General features: G+C 40.7%; 1 protein-coding gene across 4 annotated transcripts in view; it reads right to left on the bottom strand.

The window, feature by feature from the left end:
* Positions 1 to 25,881, bottom strand: part of LOC131095733 (transducin-like enhancer protein 4) — a 99,622-nt gene that overhangs the window by 8,260 nt on the left and 65,481 nt on the right. For 3 of the 4 annotated variants that reach the window (XM_058043797.1, XM_058043795.1, XM_058043794.1), the window contains 6 exons: positions 5,793 to 5,912; positions 5,180 to 5,233; positions 4,001 to 4,153; positions 2,677 to 2,809; positions 2,209 to 2,402; positions 1,941 to 2,017 (listed from right to left, as the gene is read on the bottom strand). In XM_058043797.1, coding sequence (XP_057899780.1) covers positions 1,941 to 2,017; positions 2,209 to 2,402; positions 2,677 to 2,809; positions 4,001 to 4,153; positions 5,180 to 5,233; positions 5,793 to 5,912 — 731 coding nt within the window. The remainder of the gene's footprint in view (positions 1 to 1,940; positions 2,018 to 2,208; positions 2,403 to 2,676; positions 2,810 to 4,000; positions 4,154 to 5,179; positions 5,234 to 5,792; positions 5,913 to 25,881) is intronic. The other variant, XM_058043796.1, reaches the window with a different exon arrangement.

The raw sequence follows: 25,881 nt of genomic DNA on the forward strand, positions 1-25,881 counted from the left end.
AAAAAATCCATTGTCAGAATGGTGGAATGAGAAGACCTCACAAAGAAATTGTTTTATGAGAATACTTTTTAAGTTTACTTCCTTAATTGATAATACAAAGTGACTAAAGAAGGCAGTATTTACAATTAAACTACTGAATTTGTCATTTAAGATTCACAAGGCACTAGATCAATAATTTTCAGAGAAACAAAATGCATTAGCTATATACTTTTATATACTATCTTTCAGTATTTATATACTGTACAATGCTGAGGAGTTGATACAATACTGAAGTGAAAAGAGAGTTATTAGGGGCCAGATCCCAAATGTACCATATGCTGCCCATTTCATTTCAGGACACTAAACAGTGCAGAGAATTTACATAAATTTCCCTCTAAAGTAAAAATGGAGTAGATGAGAAAATAACAATCCTGGAAGATGTGACAACTATCACACTCAGGACAGAGAAAAGTCAATATAATCATGCTGAAAGAACCACAGATTTTAAAAGTTTCAAGCCCTCTGGTAGAGAAATGACAGCTATATTTAAACATTTAAATAGACATCAACAGAGCAACAACATTTAAAAATCTTGGAGATAAACCAGAATTGAAGTGATTTGATTTCAGTTTGCCTCATGTTTTATTCCTCTCAATTTTAACAGAAGAAAGATGTGAGCAGGGACGTCTCCGAACCCCTGCAATTGCCATTTCTCTCACCACAGCAAGCAAAGTCTAGTAGATCTAGAGACACTTCTTTCCAGGTGACTGACTCCATCAGGGATGAACTTAAACCCAGCAAGCATTTGAACATTACATCAGTACATTTCTTAGAGCCCACTGTATATAATGGATGAAGATCTGTGCCCCAAAGAATTTTTAATGCAAGCAGCTGGTCTGCAAGCTGCTGTACATCAATTTCCATACCTAACAGGGTGGCACAACTAGCAGAAAAGTACATTAAGGTGGTTACCAGCGTGTGACGCCTGAGAGATCTGGACCTGGCTCATGATTTGTGTGACATGGGTACACCAGGAGCTACGGGCACCAGACCTGACCACTTGTCACCGTATGTTGTTGATCCTGTGTGTCTGCAAGCTCACTGGCAGGTAAGCATATGCATTTACTCACACAAATCCAGGTGTATGGCTAATCTTAACCACACCTACGCAAAAGCATTCACATGTAAAAGAGCTTTAGAAGGACTGGCACCAACACCCCTTGACCACCAAACTTTCCAGTTTGAACAGATCAGAGTCTCCCAGAAATGTGACGAGGAAGGAGAACTGGATGAAATTTAAAGAAAATCTGGACCAATATGATCCCAGTTTGTATATCTGCTTTCGTTAGTTTTTCTCCTCTCTACCTCAAGAGGAATGTGAGCTGAGAGTTCTTTATCTCTATAATCTTTCTTCCAAGGCTCACAACACGAAAAGCCTGCTACAGCAGGTCACACTATACAGGTCAGTTTCATCAAGGATGAATCTCAATATTATCATAAAATAATTCTTTCCAGTATTTCCAATCAAAAAAACATTTCAGTATTCTTTTCTCTGCACACAGCTGCTAAGCTTGCAAGTAATTGCAAGGCTTTTGTGAACAAAGAAATATTTTTTTTAAACTGGGAAGCAGAGTACAGTAGAGATGGAGAGCTGGGATCTCATTCCAGCTTGCATTTCCATAAACAACCAACCAGTCAGATTTGAAGTTCATCTCCTTTTTCCATTTATTTCTGTCTCCTCTACTTTGTATCACCCAGTCCATGTCAACTGCTATTAGTCTTCAAAACAAATTCACAAATGCAACTTTAAGATTACACAGTGATTCTCCTGCTCTTGCTGAATAGCTATACTTATTTCTATTCACACAATAGTTTTCAGTAGCTAAGGGGAATTCCAACCAGCAAGGGAACATGACTTCCAACAGATGACTGACTTTTAAAGCTGAATGTTTGATACTCACGGTTTTCCTCCTGGGATGCCTGTGAGATTAGGAGGGATGCCTGGGACTCGCATGTGATGATGTGGATCAAAACCAACCTGTAGTTTTCCCCAAGCAAAACAAAAAAGGTGTATTAAAGTAGCAGTTAGGCAAAGGAAGACTGTTTAATTCATGTTCTCCATAGCATACTCCCCAAACCACAAAATGAGTGAAGCAGAGTTAACCCCACAGGCCTTGTATTTAATACAAACAGCTCTCAACACTAAATGCACTAACGGCAAACACTTACCACGGGAGATCGCCCGTAAGCTGCTGCTGCTGCTGCGGCGGCAGCTGCTGCGCTCATTTGAGGGGAAATATTGTGTAGACCAGCATAGGCAGCTCCAGGGCTGGTCAGCTCCCCGTTCATACCAGCATGTGGCACAATACCAAATGGAGTAGGGTAAGGACACGGTACTGCCATAGGTGTCCTTAAACCTGAAGCTATAAGAAGAGGGGGGGAAAGTGAGAAGTCACAAAGGCATTCTAGAGCCACCACATGAAAACATGAGTTTGGAAAACTGCAAAATACTTCACAAATAACCCAAACCAACCAGCCAGTCAGCCAAGGAAAGCCACTTAACACTGTTTTACAGTGCTGAAGAACCAGCTCAGCACCCAGTTTAAGCATCTGTACTGCACTGACTTGCCATTAGAGATTTAAAGGGAATCTGACAAGGCCAGACTGCTTCACGCACCAAAATACATGGACACTAACCTATCGGGTCCACACCTGGGGGTTTGCCGGGCACTGGCCTCAGTCCGGGAGTGGAGTTGCTGCCTGGAGTTGGAGCATCGGTCCGTGGAGTTGGGGTATTTGATTTAGACACAGGAGTGGTAGATTTCTCATTCTAATCACAAAAAAGGAAAAAGGAAGGCAGTTCGTAAACAATTTTGTCTTTATAGCTAGTGATTAGTGATATTAGTGATATTTAGCTTCTGGGTTTGGATTTCAACAGTCCCTGGCAATGAAGAGAAGATGCAAAGACACTGAAAAAGACAGAATGGCTTTGAACATTAACTACAGCCTTCACTGCTTTTCTCATCAGGAGAATCTGTATGATTCAGAATGAGGTAAATGACTGAAAATCATTTCCCTCTGACAATTGGCAGCATATGTGAAATCAGTCAGTGGTCTCACTATGCTCATGGACCTGCTTCCATTATAATTTTCTGTGAGGGATGGACAAGAAGAGTAGGAAAAAAATCCCCAAACTGACCAACTACTCATATCCAAGTGTGGTGCTAGAAACACAGGATGAAGACAGTGACGGCTATAAAGTCAGGAACTGTGCAGTGCTGCTCTTCTGACAGGCTCGTTCATCAGACACACCACTGATTCCCAGGCCTGAACCTGTCATTCCATCACCATTCCTGAGCACTATATTCACTTTAAGCTTTCTTTTTATTTATTTTATTTCTTTAAATAATTGCATACCCTGCCCTGTGAAGAACTGGGAGGGGAATTACTGTGCAGCTCAGGTAATGATTAACTGTGGCCACAAACAGGAAAGGAAAGAACACTCCTTGCAGGCAGCTCTTTTCTTTTGCATTTTGATTTGCGATGCAAGTCAAGGAAGGCTCTTGTAAATGACAGATTACTTTTTAGATAGAAAATAAAAATTATTGTTGTTGTATATAGCCTGGTAATTCAAACAAAGCTAACAACCAAATCACATCCAAGCAGGGAACTGAATTTGCTATAAAGCACAGCACAGGAAAACAGCTCAAGAAACCTCTGTGTACTTTTATTTATTCTCAGAATAACAGTTCTTCATATGGGGGCAGAGAAAAATATCTCTCAGAACACCACATCTATCATCTACTCATACCACCAGTGAAAATAACCTCTTCCTATCCCAAAAAAAGACTGTGGACTTCCTATTAGACTCCCTTGAAAAGATAAAGTAAACTAATACTAAATTCATGCTTCACAGTGCTTTATTGACAGCTGTGGAAATACAAATTGTGTCCAGACAGAAGTCCGGTAAGCATGTATTTCAGCCTATGATTAGGGGTCAGAAGCATTTTGTCGCACTTACAAGGCTAAGTTCTTTGGATTTGGAGGAAGGAGTACTGCTAGAGGATGCAATGGATGCCGGACTAATTGGTGCATCTTTTTTCAGCAGTCGAGTCTTGTCCAAGCCATTCTCCCGTGGAGAGTGTGCTGGGCTCCCACGGGGAGAAGAAGGATCCTAAATATCAGGAACATGGGTTAGCATAAAAACTTCATAGTAGCCACTAGTTCTTGTCTTGAGCAGTCCTCTGATGCCTTAAGTTTAGCTTTCATATTTTCCAGATTCTGTAGTGCATTAGTATACAACTCTGAACTCCATATACAGTGTCAGGAAGTTCTTCTCACAGTTTAGTCAGACGAAACAATCCTTTCCCAGCCTGAGAACCAAGGACACCATTACAGCCTCAGGCCCAAAAGATGTGAAAAACAGCAAACTGAGGAGAGCAGTCTGGGAGGATGGGACTTCATAACCTGAAGCTGTAATTGCACAATTAACCCCAATATGTAAATAGACCAAAACTTACAAAAAGTGTCAAAACTCATGACGAGTTATCCATCTTGGGTCCATCTTGGGTGCAGCCCTGGCCAGGCTCTTGTACTGCCTAAGATGTATCCTTTGAAGGCCTTTTAATACCTAGTTTATTCCTTTAAGTCTGTCTAACCTCTGTTCTAGGCAGCCTCTCAAGGCATCATCTCAATTTGGAATGAAGATCTGTCATAGGAAGTGACACATTCCTTCCATTCTTAATTGATTTAGTTGATCCAATTGTAAAATTGAGAGGGATAATGAAGGACAATTTGGTTTTTTTAAAAAAACTCTTAAAATTTGATGCCATTAAACCATGAAAAATAATGCCAAAAATCTATGGATATTGAAATAGGCAAGTAAATCTCTTTCTACAAGTGACAGATTAAAAAGATTTGATGCATTTGGCAGACCTGGTAAGGTTCACATGTGAAGTCATGGCCAAAGTGAAAGAAAAGACAGACACTCTTACAAGCTTTGTAGAAGTACTTACAACCCTGCAGAAGTAAATGCTTCGGATCTGATTTGTATTCTAAACAAAGAGGATACAACTGGATTCTGTCAGGCATTTCAAGTTCAAATGCCATAATCCTATTCATAAAACCAATATGCACAGAAACCACTGAAGATACCCCCACCACCATTTCTCTAAGGCTGAAAAAACACCATTGTGAATACCTCATTGGAAACATCAACGACCAAGTTGTCATCGCTCTTTTCACCATCGCTGTCCTGCAATGACAAATCACAATGTGTTAAAAAAATTTATTTCGTATGCCAGTGTCTCTTGATAACTATAAAAACAAAGGAAATCTGCTCACAAATCTGCAGTGTACCATTCCCTTTATGTGGTTATACAATTAACATCTTTCAGACATCTACAGGGCTTCTGCTTAGCAGGCTGCCACAACTACAGCAATCATGCCAGTTTTCGAATTGGTGGAGAAGGACATAGGATGAAAATCTTCATCTAAAGTGGCACTGCACTATAAAGTGGAGTCAAGATAGACTTCATTAATAAGTCCCAGCCTAACTAAAGCTCAGCACCATTGTCACACAATTTCCAGGTGCTTTGTATTTATATGGTTAAAAACAGTATCAATCATAGGCACCAAAATGGTAAATTCAGCAGAGACACTAGAGGTAGGCAGCAAAAACCAGTTAAAATTTGACCCTCTTTTTAAAATCAGCTTTTGACCCTCTTTTTAAAATTAGCTATGCAGCAGAAGCCAGGTGAAACTACAGAGGAACACTGAAGTTCAACAATGCACAATGTAGACAATCTACTCACATAACGAGCTGCTATTTCCTTCTCTTCTGTTTTCTGTTTTTTACTATCTGAAGAATAATCTGTTGAATTTCTGTGCTTTTCTGCTGTTCTGAAACTGGCTGAGGGAGATACAGAAGAGCTCTGTAGTCCAAAAAGAGAAGAAAGCATCATTAGGCCCACATTCATTTGTCACCACCCCTCAATACATCTTATGCTGACAGTATGATCTGGAGCTGTTCTCACAGACAGCATGTTGGGTTTGAACCAGTGACAGCTACCCAGCAAGTGCCTCGTATCAAAAACTGCACTATGTATTGAAGGAGACAGAAACAGGTGATCAACTGACAGATCACAGTGGCTATCTGCACTGCCAATAGGATGAATTTTATGAATACTGTGCACTGGTCTTGTTTTGGTTTGTTTCCTCTACAAATACACAGGGTTAGGTCAATAGTCTCAGAAGAGGGGTGTGTGTTTGCACATGTGTGTGTGTTTGCCTGTGTAAATCAAAAATAACAAAGAGGCTCAAGGCAAGTCACACTTCAGCAAACATTTGAATGAAGATTTCTACCAAAGAAAGACGCAAGCTTCTGAGCAGTTTTGGAGCGGGCAAGAAGAGGAGAAAACACCTAAACTCATTTTATTTTGCTGCCTTTTACAACTCCAGGCTATGCCTGCAGCAGACAGAAACAAAACACAGACTGGCTCAGTGATTCTCTTGCTATTCTACAGTGCTCCCCTAGTAATGATTGCTAAAGAGCACACATATGGACAGGAGAGAAAGGAAGACAATGTGTACTTTATGCACTATCATCCAACAACTCCACTCTACTCTGTTAAACAAGGCAGGTAACATTTATCAAATTCTACCATATTTCCAGGGCTTTGTGGAGTCTGTATCTTCGTATACAAAAAAGGCAGCAATGAAAGATGCAATGTTCCCACTGGGACCGATTTTAGTAGCAGCAGCAGTTTTGGCCCTAGTTCAAGAAAGCATTTAAGCATGCACTAAACTTTATCTCACTCTGAAGTCAGTGGTTGAACGTATATAAGTAAGGATGTGTTCAGGCTTTTTGCAGAATTGGAAATGACAGCAACGGAGATGAAAATAATTGTCAGTTGAAATCCTGCTGACTGTTTCCATCTCTGTCCTCCTTTTTACTAGGGTGGTAGGGAAGAACCAAAGAAGTCCTGACTGGGGGATTTTAGATCCTCCCATTCATCCAGAAACACTTGTTTGGGGTTTTTTCCTCCATGCATGACAGACAGCTGTTTTTCCACATAAAACTGTACTACATAGCAATTTGGTTTGGGGGTTTTCAGTGCAGCTATTAACACAAATACAAACCAAGAAATTAGCATTATTAGGAAAACTTAAACACAGAAATTAAACTGTAGTTATTGTCCAAGTCACATAAGGGAACGTTGCTGGAACACAGGTCCTCCTCTCCATTTTGCTGAAATTTACAGTTCTTAAGATCAGCAGCTCAGATTAATTAGTGGTAGAATTTGCAAAAATTTTCCATATTTTGGACTGGCAATTGTTAATTACCCTCTAAGAACAGTGAATGGAAAGAAAAAATTTAGAACAAAGGTAGTGTTGAAGGCACTGTGCCTTTCTTGTACTGTGCAAATACATCTCAAAATACTAATTTAGTTTTAAAGCAGATCATTAATCAACAATTATAGCAAATAATGCAAACTTACAAAGTTATTTTTTGCTCTGAAGTGACAACACATGTTAAGACATTTGGAGACAGCACTGCCAGGGTACAGAAGCCCTTAAAATAAAGGCCAAGTAGAAACACAACATTAAATGAACCAATGACTTGAAAAATGTATTTGTTTCTGCAATGATATAGCATAACCTTTTGCAAAAGATTTTTATACTAAGCTCCTATTACATTTATATTCATTTAGAATTTGGAAGGCAGTAGCTTGTAATGTGAATTCAATTCATTATTTCTCAGCCTCACCCTACAGAAAGCAATTTGCTTTAAAACGAAGAAAAATAATCACCAATAAACCACAAATTAAAGTGGTGTCTAAAGAATTAAACTACTGCACTTATTTAAATAGAAATATTTATTTTCATAAATCTGAAACCATACAGTTCCATTTTTCACAATCTGGTTAGCTATGTGCTATAGATACCATTTTAATCTTTGATTTCACTACTTAATAAAGTAATAAATTGAAGGTCCCTACTAGAAAGATAAAGTAGCTCATTATCACTAGCACATTAAAGGATGAGCACCACATTGGGCATTACGGCAATGCACACTGCTTAATGGTTTTATTGCTTGATGGATCTGACCTTATACCAATATGAAAGGATCCTCCTGCAGTATTCTCACCTGACATTAGCAGAAAAAACAGAGACAACTCACCTACTGACAGCAGGCAGAACCTCCTTTACCAATCTGAAATTAGGCCAGTGTACTAGCAGTGACATTATTTTGCCTCATGAGTCAATCGCTACAGACCAAATCTAACCACCCCCACTTTTAACTGTCCCAGCCCTCACCTTGCACCAATACCCCCGCAGAACGGCCTTCTTTTCCCTTCAACATGAAATGCACCTGCCACATTAAGATCAGCATCTTCATGGGATGTATTTTTGCTGACAGATCTAAGTTTATCTCTTATGCTAAGTAATAAAGATATGTCACATACATAGACAAAGAGCCATGGTCTAGCTTTTCCTATGGACCTAATGCCTACTATGTTCACTGTGAGAGAGACAACAGTATTAATCATACTGAGTTCCCTCTATTGTTTGTAACAGCTTTTCAGTCTATAAGCATTGATAAGGACCAACCTTCCTTGAGAAATACTGGGATGTAACAATGTCCTCATGGTTTCCACTGACATAAGATTCCTGCAAATAATCCTGTATCCACCCACACCTTGGTTCTTGAGTGTGCCAGCCCACAAACTCCAAGAGAGGTCCTTACATTTGCAGATGGTAAAAGAAAACCCCATCAAAACACACTGTTCAGCTGACAGACTCTGTCCTGTTCCATGATTAAAACATCAGTGCTCTCCTAACAGCTGCCTTTAAGAAGGTGGAACAGATAGTTACTTACAGAAATTAAGTGATTCAGCACTATGACTTGGCAGGCTGTAACTTAATGGGCCAGAGTCCTTGTTTTAGTAACTATTAAAATTTATAGAGAAATGAAGTCTTTTTACACTGCTGTTTTCTTCAATAAAATGCATTAATCTACTACAAGAGTAGCATTTTCCTATTAAACAATGCTGAGTGTGCTCACATGTAATAATTATATCAGACATAGGAAAAATACTCTTTGGTGAAAGTAGGTTACACTTAGTTTGTGTTTGAGCAAAACATACCAGTTTTTCATTTTCTGCTTCGGTAGAACATTTTTATTCATGGTAAATACATCACAAAATGCTGACAAAAAACCAATGAACATACACATTTATAGATAGGCTGAGCACATCGCCATGTTCACATAATTTCCTTAAGAAGCAGAACAGTGTCTTTCTAGTACTGGACCCACAGTATTTTTTGCACTAGGCTATGGAGCATAGCATGCTATGATTCAGTCTCTGTTTTGGGCAGTGCTTAGCACAGTGCTAACTGAAATGGTCTCCCACTAGAAGGATCATGCTGTTTTCTCTCCAACACCATCACAACGCTGCTCGTGGTGGAGTATCAGTGCCATACAGGTGCAAATTAAACCAGTATCCAGAGAGCCATGCAAGCTTCCTATGCAGCCATAAAATTCTTACCAGCATAGTCAATGTCTGTTTGGGATAATTAATAATTCAAATTGCTAGGGGTGGGAAAAAAAATCACTGTTTTACCACCACCTTTTAATGGAATTTAGCTGTATCAACATATGCAGCTCACACTGTAATGTGGCAGAAATCAGTGTGGAAATCATAAATCAAATTGTACAGCCATGCAGCTGCAAGCCCCAACTCCCCATATGCTGACTTCTCCAGATAAGACCTGGCCTGAGCACACTAAGTGATAATTAAATGAAATCAGTGTTAAAAGTAATGACTAGAGATGACAAGATGAAAAGCCTTCCTACATGTTAAAGCTGGTAACTCTTTAAAGCATTCACGAGTATGACCATTCCCCAGTGCACCCTTACTACTATGCCAAAATGATGTATTTGGAGTGGAATAATTAAAACAATAATTCTCAACAAAGTGGGAATTACAAGATAATTGACCATACTGAAGTATTAAGCAAACTGCAGTAAAAGCCAAGGATGCTCAACGCTAAGGTCAATTACAGTATAATTATCTGAATGACATTATTGCTGTTATAAAGACTGTTGAAAGTATAAAAGAAACTATAAAAATGGATACAATATGCATCGCAGTGGAACGACCAGGCAGTAATGCTGCTTTGTGTTGGCTGATGCCAATGTTATAGATGGAAGCACCCACACCGGAACTTGGATTCAGGCACTGTCCTAGGTTTGGGCTTGGAGCAGTAAGCTGCCTAATACTGTAAGCTTATATCAGAGGTGGAAAAAAGAAGGAAAGAAGGAAAGGAAGGAAAGGAAGGAAAGAAAGGAAAGGAAGTGTCGGAAGGAAGTGTCGGAAGGAAGTGTCGGAAGGAAGTGTCGGAAGGAAGGAAGGAAGTGTCGGAAGGAAGTGTCGGAAGGAAGTGTCGGAAGGAAGGAAGTGTCGGAAGGAAGGAAGGAAGTGTCGGAAGGAAGGAAGTGTCGGAAGGAAGTGTCGGAAGGAAGTGTCGGAAGGAAGGAAGGAAGGAAGGAAGGAAGGAAGTGTCGGAAGGAAGTGTCGGAAGGAAGTGTCGGAAGGAAGTGTCGGAAGGAAGTGTCGGAAGGAAGGAAGGAAGTGTCGGAAGGAAGTGTCGGAAGGAAGTGTCGGAAGGAAGTGTCGGAAGGAAGGAAGGAAGTGTCGGAAGGAAGGAAGTGTCGGAAGGAAGGAAGTGTCGGAAGGAAGTGTCGGAAGGAAGTGTCGGAAGGAAGTGTCGGAAGGAAGGAAGGAAGGAAGTGTCGGAAGGAAGGAAGTGTCGGAAGGAAGGAAGTGTCGGAAGGAAGGAAGGAAGTGTCGGAAGGAAGTGTCGGAAGGAAGTGTCGGAAGGAAGTGTCGGAAGGAAGTGTCGGAAGGAAGGAAGTGTCGGAAGGAAGGAAGTGTCGGAAGGAAGGAAGTGTCGGAAGGAAGTGTCGGAAGGAAGTGTCGGAAGGAAGTGTCGGAAGGAAGTGTCGGAAGGAAGTGTCGGAAGGAAGTGTCGGAAGGAAGGAAGGAAGTGTCGGAAGGAAGTGTCGGAAGGAAGTAAGGAAGTGTCGGAAGGAAGTGTCGGAAGGAAGTGTCGGAAGGAAGTGTCGGAAGGAAGGAAGGAAGTGTCGGAAGGAAGTGTCGGAAGGAAGTGTCGGAAGGAAGTGTCGGAAGGAAGTGTCGGAAGGAAGTGTCGGAAGGAAGTGTCGGAAGGAAGTGTCGGAAGGAAGTGTCGGAAGGAAGGAAGGAAGGAAGGAAGGAAGGAAGGAAGGAAGGAAGGAAGGAAGGAAGGAAGGAAGGAAGGAAGGAAGGAAGGAAGGAAGGAAGGAAGGAAGGAAGGAAGGAAGGAAGGAAGGAAGGAAGGAAGGAAGTGTCGGAAGGAAGTGTCGGAAGGAAGTGTCGGAAGGAAGTGTCGGAAGGAAGTGTCGGAAGGAAGTGTCGGAAGGAAGTGTCGGAAGGAAGTGTCGGAAGGAAGTGTCGGAAGGAAGTGTCGGAAGGAAGTGTCGGAAGGAAGTGTCGGAAGGAAGTGTCGGAAGGAAGTGTCGGAAGGAAGTGTCGGAAGGAAGGAAGGAAGGAAGGAAGGAAGGAAGGAAGGAAGGAAGGAAGGAAGGAAGGAAGGAAGGAAGGAAGGAAGGAAGGAAGGAAGGAAGGAAGGAAGGAAGGAAGGAAGGAAGGAAGGAAGGAAGGAAGGAAGGAAGGAAGGAAGGAAGGAAGGAAGGAAGGAAGGAAGGAAGGAAGGAAGGAAGGAAGGAAGGAAGGAAGGAAGGAAGGAAGGAAGGAAGGAAGGAAGGAAGGAAGGAAGGAAGGAAGGAAGGAAGGAAGGAAGGAAGGAAGGAAGGAAGGAAGGAAAAAGAAAGTAAGAAATTAGGGTTAAGACTTCTGACACCCTAAGGGAGAGGTCCCACCAGATGGGTGAGATGTCAGGGCACAAGAAAAAGAGGCAGTGCAAATACAGCCCAGAGACCATGTGCTCAGGGAGGAAACTGCAGCCAAGGGCTCCCACAAAGCAAGCCTAAGGGCTCTAAGGTAACACCCAATAGCTGTTTAAAAAACTAATTCATTTACAGACATCTACATGCACAGAAGCATGACTTTGATTAAACTCAGGAAGATGGCATGAAATGCTGTGGGTTGATCTACAGATACCATAATGGAGCATTTGCATAGCAACTCTGCCTTCTGAAGTCACCCACACTTACAAAGCCTTTTTGTTGCTGGCATTGTTATCATTATTGTTACTATTATTACTATTATTGTTATTACTACATCCCAGTATCTGCATGGATGGGCATGGATTTTGTCCTCTTTGCTTTAATTTTTCAACACACACCTCTTGCAGCCCTTGGGCAAGCAGATTTTCTTTACCATGCCCTTACCTTAAGGTTTCCGTAGCGGGCCATGATCAGGCTGACACAGTCAGGCAGTACAGTCTGGACCACAGCACTACCAAAATGGTTCATCAGAGGAGGCTGGTAGGCAAGTGTTGATCCCACATGTATCACTCACTGGTCATGGTGGACTTCTTTAATATTCCCCCTTTTGCAGCTTGTTTCTCTGCTTGCCCAAACTAAAACCTAACTTCCACTAAGTCATATCATGAGCAATATTTTTTTTTGGTCTTAGTCACTGCCTTTTTCCCTATGGCTGCATTTTCAGATACCAGAAAAAGCTTCAGAAACTGTCAGGGAAAAATGCAACTAACTAGCTAGCAAAGATATAAAACAAAGCTGGTTTTAATACCACATGACCCGGTCTGAGCTAACTGCATCAAGCTGTGTAATCAAGCATGTGATAATTATTTTTAATACAAACTATGATTAAAATGCAAACTTTGAAGTTTTATATAGCATTTTTAACCACTAATTAACTTCACTAATTGCAAAATTAATGAAGTTAATTAGAGGATAAGAGTGCCATAAAAAACATCAAAGTCTAGATGTGCAGTGCTGCCTGCAAGAGCAATAGGAAGACCATAAAACAGTCTAGAATAAAGAGAATATGTAGGGTCAGCAGTCTTCAAAATCCAAGTGTTCTCATAAGTGTTACGTCAAGAATAGTACAGATATGTGGTTTATTATGTATATGTGTGTGTAACTTCATAAAAAATACCCATGCAACTATTTACACTTGCAATCTGCTTGCCATTGGTGGTACCACTGGAGTATTCAATCTGTGCTAATTAAAAGCATCAAAGTCTAGATGCTATGAAATGGGTGATAAAATGAAGCAATAAACTACTGCAGTTGCACACATAAATTCCAGTTGTATTTCAATATATATTGTCAATTTGCTGGAAAAGCTGAGAGGGACACACAACAACAGTTGAAGGTACCTAGCAATTTTGATGTATAATCCTATCAGCATGAGATGATGATTCCCTGGCCCCTCCTGGTGTACAGGTTCATATTGGTGACAAGAAAAGTAGATGTTTAAAGCAATGGTCAGGTCTGCTGGTTAGTCCTTTGCAGATGGATTTTTGTAATGAATCCTTTAAAATACAGTTTCTCCACTAACCACTGGCTGAAGGACATAACACACATAAGGCCTAAGCACTACTGGACACTGTGAGGGTCAGAGGATGGGGAGAATTACTGCAGCTTTAGGACAAGCTGTGGAGCAGTAGAATAACACAGATGAAAGTGAAAAAAGGAAGGCTAGCTTCAAGTTAAAGTACATCCTAGCACAGGCATATGAAGATAGTGAAATCAAATGTGCCAAGAGTAATAAGCACCCTTTGGTAAAGAAGAACAGTTTGAACACAGGACCTGGCTTCAACAGGGAACAAAAGAGAAAGAAACAGATGGCAGGAAAAAGAGTTAAACATTTCTGCTAGGTTTACAGAAGCCTCAAAGCTCACAATATTACATTTACTAGGAAGTCTGTTCTCACCCACATTTTGCTACTCATTAACATTGAATTTAATTGACAGTAAGACAACCTGGGCAGAGTCAAACATCCTCCCCCACCCAATCTATAGAGCAATTCACTTGATCCATTCTCTCCATTCACTACTCTGTGTTTCTATCCCCTCCCTTGACCAAACCCTAAAATAAGAATACATGCTTCAGAACATAGCAGAGTAGGTAATTTGGATGGAGTGAAAAGATTTGTAAGAAGGTGTTAAGGCACAAATTGCAACTGCTATAGACAACAGAGTAGGTGAGCCCCAGGACATATGCAGGCTGCAAAGGAATATCAACCCTAATGATTCCAGAAAGAAGTGTTCCACCATCACAAGCCTGAGGATGCTACCAGAGAAAAATGTCCTGCTGGCATTCGAGAAAATAAGTGTCACAATCCACTGCATGTTGGTCAAGCCTCTAAATGCTAATTTAGCCAAAATCAGAGTTACTTAAAGGGAAGGGTCAAAGGCAATCAAGTTACAGAAATTCAGAAGAATTCAGGGTAAATATCTTTGGAAACCTGAGGAACTGAGCAGTGCCAAGGAAATGTGAAACAATAGTCCTCCTCTCCTCAAGTATTTATTTGGGGTTCCAGTTACTGAACTTTCATGCTATTTCCTTTAGCAGAGACGTGAAACAATTTGAACAGTTCTAACAAAACAGAAACACAAAGAATAGAGACTATGGGCAGTTAGCTAGGGAGAAAGAGCAAGGAAAAGCATGCAATCACAGACTACGAGAAAAAGCTCAACTGGCAGAAGTATTCAATACAGCCATTTAATTGTGGGCTCAACATCATGAAAGAGAGAGATAAGAATAGCCACTAGCCTGTATTACAGATTTTGAGTCGCTGACATGCCATGAGGCAAGGAAAAGCAGCAACACTCCGTTACTGTTCTTCAAAAGCCAATGACGGAGATGCATAAAAATTCCCAACATCCAACATATCTCCAGAATATCCTCACTAATAATGTTTTCACAGCAACTGCATTCAAAGAGAATCCACAAGGATACTTGGTTAGTTTTCAGAATTCTAAAAAACACTACAGAGGGAATGTTTTATGATAACCATTAAAGGCTTCTGTCAGTATGCTTTACAGTCTGTTCCTGCAAGAACCAGGAAATCCCTCTGAAGAATAACTGGGTTTCACTCAGAGTCCTCTTTTCAGACCAAGCACCGTGGTAGAACTGTTATCCTTCCACTTTGCAAAGTGATTAAAATGGACTGTAAGGCACAGAGCCAAGCTGAACGCAAACACTTTCCTGCAGCATCTCAAGGCACAAGGGTTATAAAAATCCCTTCAGTACTGGCAACCAAAGTTAGGAGGTAAAAAATACACACACCTACACCCCCTAGATTTTCCATGTTCAAGCAGCAAAATGATCAGGCTTTAAGTGTTGCCTTCTCCAGGGATATTTTAGTAGATTCAGTTTTCATGTGACAGGTCCTAACTCTCTCCTGGGACTTACACTCCCTATCTGTTCTTCATTTGGATCAGAAGGATCTAACCTACTACCAATGAGCCTTTTTTTTTTGGTTGCTTTAAAACCACAGAGATCACATCTGATGACAGTCCCACAAGACACTCAATTTAGCTTCCCTCCATCAGGTAGTGTGCCCCAGTATCCTACATTTTCAGTTTTGGTTATGTCTAATAAAGGCTATATTCACGGCAAAGGCATCAGTTTTGAGTTTTCACATTTTTGCACCCTTCCAATCTATCCATATACACCAATGCTCCAGGGAAAAACACTTTCATTTTCTTCCCTTCTGCTTGTTTGTCTCTAAAGGATTTCATAGTTGTTCTGCTGCAGAGATGACCTAGGAGATGATAAGAAGACAAAGCAAATTATTGTTTTAACGGAATAATTCACAAATAGAACTGACTATCTCTTTCCACATGTTCTGACTAGCTATCTCCCTTATCCCTATTCTTAATCCTATTTGTTCTTGACTTGATCAGTAGAAAAGTGAAGGGAAAAGAAGTAGGCTTCAAAACGCAACCATGATTACAAAAACCCCCTAAAATTCAATAGAAACACTCACTCTACATCCTGACTACTTCTGTTAGCAGAAACATATTCAAATGTTTTTCTCCAATATTAAGAAAGAGACTAGCAATTTGGTTCTCTCTTCTCCATTAGATTTTGTGTGGCTTCTGAAGACTTGATTTATTTTCTGCTTTTTAACCTAAACCTACATGGTTTAGGAAGCCACAGACACTGATAAGTGTCCACTGAAAACAGAATTTCATTATCCAAACAGACTATTAACTGGGTGGGTGAATAAAACATAACTGGGTGCTATTAAATGTTTGCAGATTCCAGGTCATGCTGATTCTGAAACAAAACATTCTCTTAACCATCTATTAAAAATATCTTCCATAAAAAATCTTTGAGCACTACTATTCTCCTCTCTGCCCAAATAATATCCTAGCCCATTATATCTGCCTCACTTCATGTACCCTCACTTACTTGTGTTCCCAAGACCCTTGTTCAGGAAATTATCCCATTTCCTATTCAGGGAAGCACTTGAGCAGATGCCAGATTTGAGACACACACTTTGATCTTACGGAAGTCACAAAGCAGAAAAAGAAACCAGTGGAACGTACATATGTGCTGAACTTTAGATGCCTACTGTGCACTACTCTGAATCTGGACCTCAGCCTGCTGTAAAAATCATAGTCCCCAGTTTCATTCTTCAAATCAGGACTCTGCTAAATGGAATGGATGGAGGAGTGGTGGGAACACAGATTCGGCAGTCAGCCTTAAAGCAGTTACATCCGTATATAATAGCACATCATAAGTATAACACCTACTTTTGAAGACTGAAAAAATAAAACACATGGTCCTTTCTGCCAGATTTTTAGATGCATTACAACTCCTGAACATCATAGAGCTTTGCCAAGAGAAGCAGCAGTAGCTTTTACTTCTCTGGGCCTTCCATTATTTATATTACATAGGTCACACTGTTAATGTTTTAAATGTTAAAAGCACAATCAAATACTGACTTTAGGCTAGCTGGAAATGTTTTGATGTTAGCAATGAGTAGCCAATACATTTTTAATTTAGGTTAGAGAAAAAGAAAAGCAAAAATGTCCCTCTTGTACTCCCCTTTCACTCTGCCAAGTAGTTAAATGTGATTAACTTGTCATGCACGCACATGACCTTCTATTCTATTCAAATTAGTTATTTTAGGTAATTTCTGAAGACTCTTGTCTCTCATTTAAGTATTTCATAATACGATTCATCTTTCCACTTGCTTTTAAGGGAAAACTACAGTAATATCCCTAAAACAGCATTCTGGCAAATGCTCCTGAATTATGTAATTCACTAGGTTCAACTCTACTGTTATAATAATTTTCAAGACAGATATAATACATTATTATTACAGCAACACAATCCTGAATTGAATTTTCCTTTGCTGAATTATTAACACTCTAATGCTGAAATTGATCTGTTTTAAAAACCTCATGTGAAAGGTTTTTTAAATACCACACATGCTCAGGCTTTTTATTTTAAATAGTTTAGAAATAAGCTGGTGGAAACAGGGGACTAAAAAAAGTCTTATGTTCTCTAATCTAGCATTAAGTACATGCTAAAGAACACCAAGCATGTTTCCAAGCAATACCTACAGTGTGGAATTAGATCTGCAAAGACCTGATATTTCATGAAGGTTCCAGGAAACCATTTTAAAAACTTACTTATAAAACAAAATCAAAGATGTTTATTTCCATGTGGGATGCCTCTAGAGAAGCTGGCAAGCAACAAGTTTATTAAAATGACAAGTTCAAGGTACTTTTCTTGTTGATTGTAAATAATCTCCCTGTGAGCCAATTAAGAGTGTGGAGATCAAAGGCCCAAGCAGCACTATAAAAGCTGGAATTACAGGGTTAAGGGAAAGCCTCCACAGGCTCCTTCAATACATATAATTTCCTCTAGGCACCCATTGACTGGGTGAAACAGTGCAGACAAGCATTTTTTACTTGCTTTGGAGTACAGCAAAAACCAACCCACACTTTAAAGGACACCTAAATAGGCAGCCTGATCTTATGCACAGTCAAGAATGAATTTAGTTGTAAACACTGATCCAGGTGAGAAGGCTAAAAGAGAGCTGGGATGAATGCACAGAATGACTTAAAAAATGGGCTTCTCTGTTGGGAAGTTATTTAATCTCAAATTACAACTGTTTGTCAGTGCATTTCTTCTCCATAACAGCTTGCCAAAATTGTTCCTTTTTAAGGCACTGGTCAGAATAGCTAGCAAAGTGTTTCCTAATGCAAGGCTTGAATACAATGGTGATCTCTGCACACATCACCTTCAAATTTGAAGAGTGAGTGGGGTTTTACATTGAGTACACAGAGCACTGCCAGCATGTCCTTAATCAGAACTTAAGAGGCTGAGCTGAAGTCACACCACTGTTTACTGACCAGCATCTGGGCTGCTTGAGTTTCCTTGCACTGCTACCTTGCATATTCTCAGTTATGAGCTGAGTCCTGTTCCAAGATAGAAAACCTTGAATTTTAAAGTGGGTCTTTACTGCTGTTTCCTGCTAACATGGGGGCAGATTCTGAACCTGTCCAGTCCATCCCCCGTATTTCACTGCCTTTCCTTGCCCCTTTTTGTACTACAGGGTTCAAGTGCAAGACAAGTTTTCATTATTTGTTGTGAGAGATAATACCATCAGAATGCTCACTGTGCATAGTCTCAAGTCCTGACAGTAAAGGCAAATTTTCATTTAAAGACACCTAGAGCACCAGATGGAGCCCTTACAGTAAGAAAGTGTAACAAACTTTCACAGCAAGCACAACTGTATCCAAAGCTCTAGCCCACAGATGGAAATCCTTCTTCCCTGCCTGCATGGTCTCCCCACTGGGTACTTTCACTACGTACAAAAATCACATTCCCACATCCACCTCTAGGGCTGCTCCCATGCACCAGCCTTGCAGGAAGTCTGGAAGAGTCTTCCAGCTGTGCAGCAGCCCTTGCTGGACACCTTGCTAACAGTCAGTAAAGCACTATGCCCAAAATCTGCAGCTGAACAATTTTTTGCTCTATGCATGAAAAGTGGCAGAGCCTCACCTGTGTGGCCCTGGGCTGGAAGTAACACAATGAGGAAGAGTTCAGGCACAGTGCTGGGATGTCTGGAGTCACTGCTGCTGGTGGGTGGCATGGTCCTAAGAGGGGCTAACATTAACCCCGGGGCTTTGGCACTTGTGCTGTGTTGCACAGTGTATATATGCTGTGTGGCAGCTGGTTAGCCCAGGGTGAGCAACACAACTGAACACAAACTCCCTTTGCCAGGACCCTCCCAACAGGGCTGCAGCTTCTGCTGATTTGGCTACATATCACAGAATCACAGAATAAGCGGAGTTGGAAGGTATTTACAAGGATCATCAGGTCCAACTCCTGGCCCTGCACAGGACCACCCCCAAGGGTCACACTGTGCACCTGAGAGCACTGTCTAAATGCTTCTTGGACTCTGTCAGGCTTGGTGCTGTGACCATCTCCATGGGGAGCTGTTCCAGTGCCCAGCCACCCACCGCGAGAAGAACTTTTTCAAACAGCCAACAAAAATCTCCCCTGACACAGCTTCAGGCCATTCCCTCAAGTCCTGTCACTGGTCACCACAGAAAAGAGCTCAGACCCTGTCCTTCCTCTCACAAGGAAATTGTAACTGCAATGAGGGATCCCCTCAGTCTCCTGTTCTCCAGGCTAAGCTGACCAAGTGACCACAGTTGCTCCTCATACAGCTTCCCCTCAAAGCCCTTCACCATCCTCACTGGCCACCATTAAATGCTCTCTAACAGTTCAATGTCTTTCTTATATTGTAACACCCAAACCAGCCCCCAGCACGGGAGGTGAGGCTGCCCCAGCTCAGAGCAGGGCAGGACAATCCCCTCCCTTGTCCAGCTGTGATGCTGTGCCTGATGCACCCCAGGACAGGGTTGGCCCTCCTGGCTGCCAGGGCACTGCTGACCCATGTTCAACTTGCCAGGACCCCCAGCTCCCTTTCCATGGCACTGCTTACAGCACCTCATTCCCAGTCTGTCCATGCATCCAGGGTTGCCCCATCCCAGATGCAGAATCCAGCACTTCCACCTGCAGAACTTCGTGTACTTGGTGATTGCCCAGACGCCCAATTTGTGGGGATCTCTCTGCAGGGCCTCTCCATGCCCTGGAAGGAGTCAACAGCTCCTCCCAGTTTTGTATCATCTGAAAACATGCCCGGTATCCCTTTTAGTCCTGTCTCCAACAACCTGGTGTGAAAGGAGCCACAGAAATACACGAGCAATGTAATCAAGCCTGAAGGAAGGATGAAAATTCAACCAAAGCTTGTCTTCTGCCAAAACATGCAGAGATTAGACAGTTAAATGAAACTGGAAGTAGCTCAAAAGGACTGAGTGGTCAAACTAGAAGCATGCATGTACTTGCCAAGAATGGGACTAAAAACCACTGTGAGGTTTCAAAAGAAAGAATTAGGTACAGACAGATCACAAAGTAGCATTGGTTCTTGAGCTAAAAACTAAAAATGGGGAGGTTGTGAAACTGTTTGTATTTTGGAAATGTAGGCTTAGTAGTCTGCTCTTTTGTCTGATCACATGAAGTCAATTAATCTTCTTCATGCCTCAAAAAGCAGAATAATTTCGGAAGTCTAGAGAGTGCTTCTTTCCCTTACAGGGTTGTTGAGAGGATTCATGGATTGAAGACTTGGAGGTACTCCGGTATCACCAAAATGGATCTATTACATATGCTAGACGAAAATTTAAAAATGAGGAAGGAATAATCAATATTCCTTGTATCAAAACACAACTAAAAGATTGGAGCAATCCTATTGCTGTAACAGAGTACCTGTACTAAACTCCAGAAACAAAGAACTTTAGCCAATTCTTAGTTTGCATAAATCTGTATGACACAGACACGAGAAATGCAAAAAAGGAAGCATTTCTGCATTGTACATAAAACTAATCAGCCAAACTGTGAGAACCTAAAGCCACTACTTCAGAATGTGTAAGATCTTCTCAAAGACAGCCAGATGTCAGATGAACCTCCCTGATTTCTGCAGAAATGCAGAGCCAGCCTTTCCATCATCACTTCATTTAATATAACCCACCAGATACAGTGTCTTTTATGGCTTTTTGCCATGCAGTGTTTGCACTTAAAGCACTATGTAAGTATGAAAAACAAACACTGTCTGTGCTTTTTTGATTAAAATCCAATATAAATTATATTCAAAACAGTGCAGCCCACTGGTTAATGGCAAGCTGCCAGTAAAGACCTGTGGCTGATTTAGGGTTTCATCTATCTGCTATACTGTTACTTCTATTTTATTTTAGCGTTTCCTATTACTGAATATTTTTTCCCATATCCACTCTTATTCCTAACTGGCCAACTTAGAACTCCAGTTGTGTATTATCTCACACCAGACAGTGCAAAAAAATGCTGCCCCACAATGCATAATCACTTTGTGACTTGAGTAAGTCCGATTCAATCTCCACCTATGTAGTATAATACTTCTTTCCCTCCTTGCTTCACTCAGAACTTCTGTTACTTCAACCCAAATTCATTCCAGAAGCACTTTCCTGCTTCCTGGTCTAAGCTCTGTGAAACTCCAGGTAAAGCAAAACTTCTTATAGATCTGCAGGCAAAGCAGATTACCCTAACGAGCTAACTCTGTGTAACTAAGTACAGGGAAAAGTACATTTCATATGAAAACACAGAACTGTCCAAGCCTGTCTAAAAAGTAAGGCAATGCCACAGAACATTCACAAGTTAGTTTTTGTGAATTCTCATACAATTTAGATGATCCAAAAACTGTGTTTCCCAAATGCTATTCAAACATGATTATGGAATATATTTGTTTTGACTGGGCTTTAAGTCCCTGCATTTCAAAAAGTCCTCATTTTACCTTCAATCAAAGTTGAAATTTGCTATCATAATACCTTTAGCTCCCTTTAGAACTGTTATGCGTATTTCCCAAAGAGAAAAGATTTGGGGATTCATCATGCACAAACTGATATCCACAATAACACTACTCCTAGTAGGTTTGCTAGAAATAGCTTGGTATTTCTACTCTTTGTTTTGATATTTATGGATTAAAAATTAATTCAGGCCTGATCTCACAGTATTTAATATCTGGGCAAAACACTTCTTGCTCAAGTCAACGTGGTTTCACACAACAAACATCCTGCATGTTACAAAAAACTAGCAGTGACAGCAGGAAAAGGCAATTTCCTCCTTATTTCTTTTTGTGCTTCCCTTCTTATCATGATGAGAGCAGGAAAAATACGGCAACCATAACAAAGAGGAATAATGAAAACCCTCACAGATGATTACTCAAATTGGGTCCATAAATACCATGATTACCTGGCTACTATGGCATTTGATTTCAGGACAACTTGAAGATCCATGAAGGCAGGAGACAAAAAATACCTGCATATCAAAAGCTGGTGCCCCAAAACCCTGTGGCTACATCATATCCAAGCAGGTGGACATGTTACAGCAGGGGCAAGGAATACCTTTGTATGCCTGCAGACAGCACTACTGAACAGAGCCTTCTTCTTCCACTGCAGTAGTGTCTTGACTTGCCACTTTCCAGCTGACCTGCACAACACCCTGAAGTTGATCACTACAAGAAAACTACAGTCAAAATAGCAAACACAAAGCATCTCTCCTGCCAAGTGGCAAGACCTTCCAGATCATACGCTAACTTCCTCCACAGCCAGCCAGCATAACCACATTTCACAACACATTAGATGCATTATGTGTCCCAAGCAAACAATACCCAGGCGCAAAACTCAAGTGCCAGAGATGGCTAGAGTAAACTTGCAGCTCCCCCAGGGCCAAAACTACCTTTTCAGCAAGGATTCCCTAATGTGATGCTATTCTTCTGCATCTATTCTCTGCCATCCCTCCAGACAGACTTGAAAAGAAGAACAGTCAGAAAACTATGACTCAGTCAGAGCTAAAAAGGTTAGTTGCTGGGACCCAGAAACCACAAGGATCGGTACATCAGGCATGTTTTTTTAAATGGTTTCTTTCTGTCTCCTTCTTCTCTTCCTGAAGGACTAAATGTAAAATGAAATCATCTTACAGAAGGACAGCTGATTCCCCCCTGTGCTCAATCATTCCAGTCACACTATGTTGTCCAGTAACCTGCATTGATAATTCCTCATGAATAAAATGCCAACATTATCATCCACAGCTATGTTGTTGACATGCGTTTGTTATTTCACTAAAAATACCATTAATTTTCTGGCTTCACAACAGCTGAGCTACTCCCCATTTGAATATACAAAAGAGTATTTTGTTTAAACCAAATTAAAAGCGTTCCAGTAAATGACTTCAATTTTGCTGGCTATACTACTTAGTGTATACTGTTCTATTTAAGCCTCTCTTTCCTCATCTCTAGCCCTTCTACACCCCCATCCTTTTCTCTCTGTTTTTTTTATCTCCTCTCTTTATATACTTAATCCTTTCATTTCAGGAACTGGATTTTCCCAGCCAGACATCCACAGTCAGAGAGAGCTTCAAAAACGTAGTGCCAAGGAGTTAAGGCAATGGTGAAATTGCCTCTGCTCTGTTTTTATTCACCTGATTGCCAAAAACTATTTAGCAGTAAGGAAAGAAAGGGAAAAGGGTGGGGGGAAAGGCACATAAATGCTGAATACACCTTCCTTTACCCATCCAGACAAGACATTCGCCATTTAAGTTGGAATGAAAACCACCATTTCTGCCAAGCCCTCCTGGCATCTCACCACTTTATTTGTTCCCATTTGTATCTAATGCTTTTGTCAACAGTTCAACAAAAGTCAAAGCAAACAACCCACTACAAACACTGAGGGTAACAGCAACAAGCATGAATCCTTCACAATTATCCAGCCCAGCTGCTCAGTGCCTGTCCAGACTGCTTTCATTTACAACAGTGTCAACAAAAGGCTGAAACCCAATAACTAGGTGGGTCAATACTACCACTGTAAAGCCTCCAGAGAAGAAAATGCTGTTCTGCTGCTTAACTGCTTCAGCAAACATGCAGAATAATTCAGTTAGATAGACAAGTGCTTGCCTAATCATTTGTTGTGTGAATTATTCAAGGCTTTCCCTTCAAACTGCTAAACGATGGCTCTTCAAATATTTCCATGGAACCACCAGATGTCCTACAGGAGAAAAGGGAACATAAGGCACATTCTGACGTAAGAGAGGGCAATGGTAACCTGTGATCTTGAAAAGCATTAATGTTTAGAGGATTAATGCCTTCTTACACATTGCTTCTGGTATAAAGAACACACAGCTTTTAACACAAGTGTTAGGCATGCATCAATTTACTAGCTGCTTGAGCTCTATACCGCAAAATCAAGGTTGTGTACAATTTTTCTTCCTTTTTTTCATGAGAACTGTAAAAGAGTTCTCTCCAGAGAGTATGTAAAGTGTAGGTAAAAATAAGCACAGCAGCTAGTCAAGTAGATACAGAGAGGAAACATGCATTTATTCCCATATATCTCTCTTCCTCCACTGCCCCCTATGTTCATTTGACACAAGCCAAATGCTCACTCACTTTCTTCCAGAGGTTTCACATAGGTTCATGTTTACAGTTTCAAAGAGCAGGACAAAGTAGTCTTACTGCATAGAACCCAGTGCTATACATTATATATTTTACTTTAATTGCTATTTAGGTACAGGAAACAGCCACCTTCAGACATCTGCTTGCCTGATTCTGCTGGCTTTTGTCACAATTGCTCCATTATATTAACATATTATTTTTAACTTTTTAGCAAACTTTAAGAAAATGGGCAAATTAGGTAACAAATAGTGCTTGTTTTGATTTAATCTCATTACTGGCAAGAACAACCTGGATGTGAATAAATGTTTTTTCTAGGACCAGTTTACATATACATCACAGTGCAGTGTTGGATGGATATATACCTTGAGCCAGAATACAATATCAAATACACTTATGAATATTTTATTTTTGACATCTACAGTAACAGTTGTGCATGCTGAGTAACTAGTATTCCAGAGAGGATTCCTGGCAGTTTTAAGACTTAGAAAAAGAGTAAGAAAAATTCTCTCTGTATGTCAAATTAAAGAACATATTTTTGTTTTTATAATTAGAATCTGCAACATATTTTGTTTGCAAAACATGCGGCTTTGCAGTGATTGCACTGTAGCAATCTGGTGTTGTGTGTTGTCAACATGAGAGACTTCTTCTATCAAATAAAGTTTTCTTCCTCTTTCTGTCCAAAACAATCATGAAACATTTGTCTACTAAATAGCAGCAGCTCCATCAGGCTGTGATCACCACAGCTGTTAGTACCCACTACAGCCCTACACTACTTCGTGGGAAACTTCTGTTAGATTTACTATTAAAAATCAGGTTATTGCTATTTGCAACCTAAAGTTTGTTTATTAGTACTAGCGGGACTGTTACAGTCATTAGCAGAATTTGTAAAATTGTTTAAGGTTCACGGAGAGCAAAGATACAACAGAGAGAGTATTGCAGAGAGAGGCACTGTACAACAGAAAACCCCTGGTATCAAAAGAGTTGTCACTTGCACAGATTAAATGGGAAAAACCTCTGATGCTAGAGACACTAGAAACAGTCTGACGCTGAATACCCTAAAAAGTATGGGAAAGCGAGATAACATCACCATTTTTGATGGTTTCTCCTGTTCCTCATCCAGCAGAATAGGAAGAAGCATTGAAAAATGGCACCCCCATCCTTCGCCATAGGTGAAGGTAATGCTGTCCACCAGAAAACCTTCGTAAAGGACACCAGAGTCCTACAGGTCTGGAAAATAACTTTACTGCTTTCAAACTCCTGCAGTGCGACACAGAGCTTTTAGGCTAGATGGTGAGCACATGCTACTTTTCCAAGGGCAACAAACTGATCACTGACAGATGCCTTTATGGTTAAGGTGGGGTCCCTCTGCTACTCTCATGTCAATTATACATACTGACATGGCTCAGAAAAATACTGT

The sequence above is a fragment of the Melospiza georgiana genome, chromosome Z (assembly GCF_028018845.1).
Source record: "Melospiza georgiana isolate bMelGeo1 chromosome Z, bMelGeo1.pri, whole genome shotgun sequence".
NCBI classification, from domain to species: Eukaryota; Metazoa; Chordata; class Aves; order Passeriformes; family Passerellidae; genus Melospiza; species Melospiza georgiana.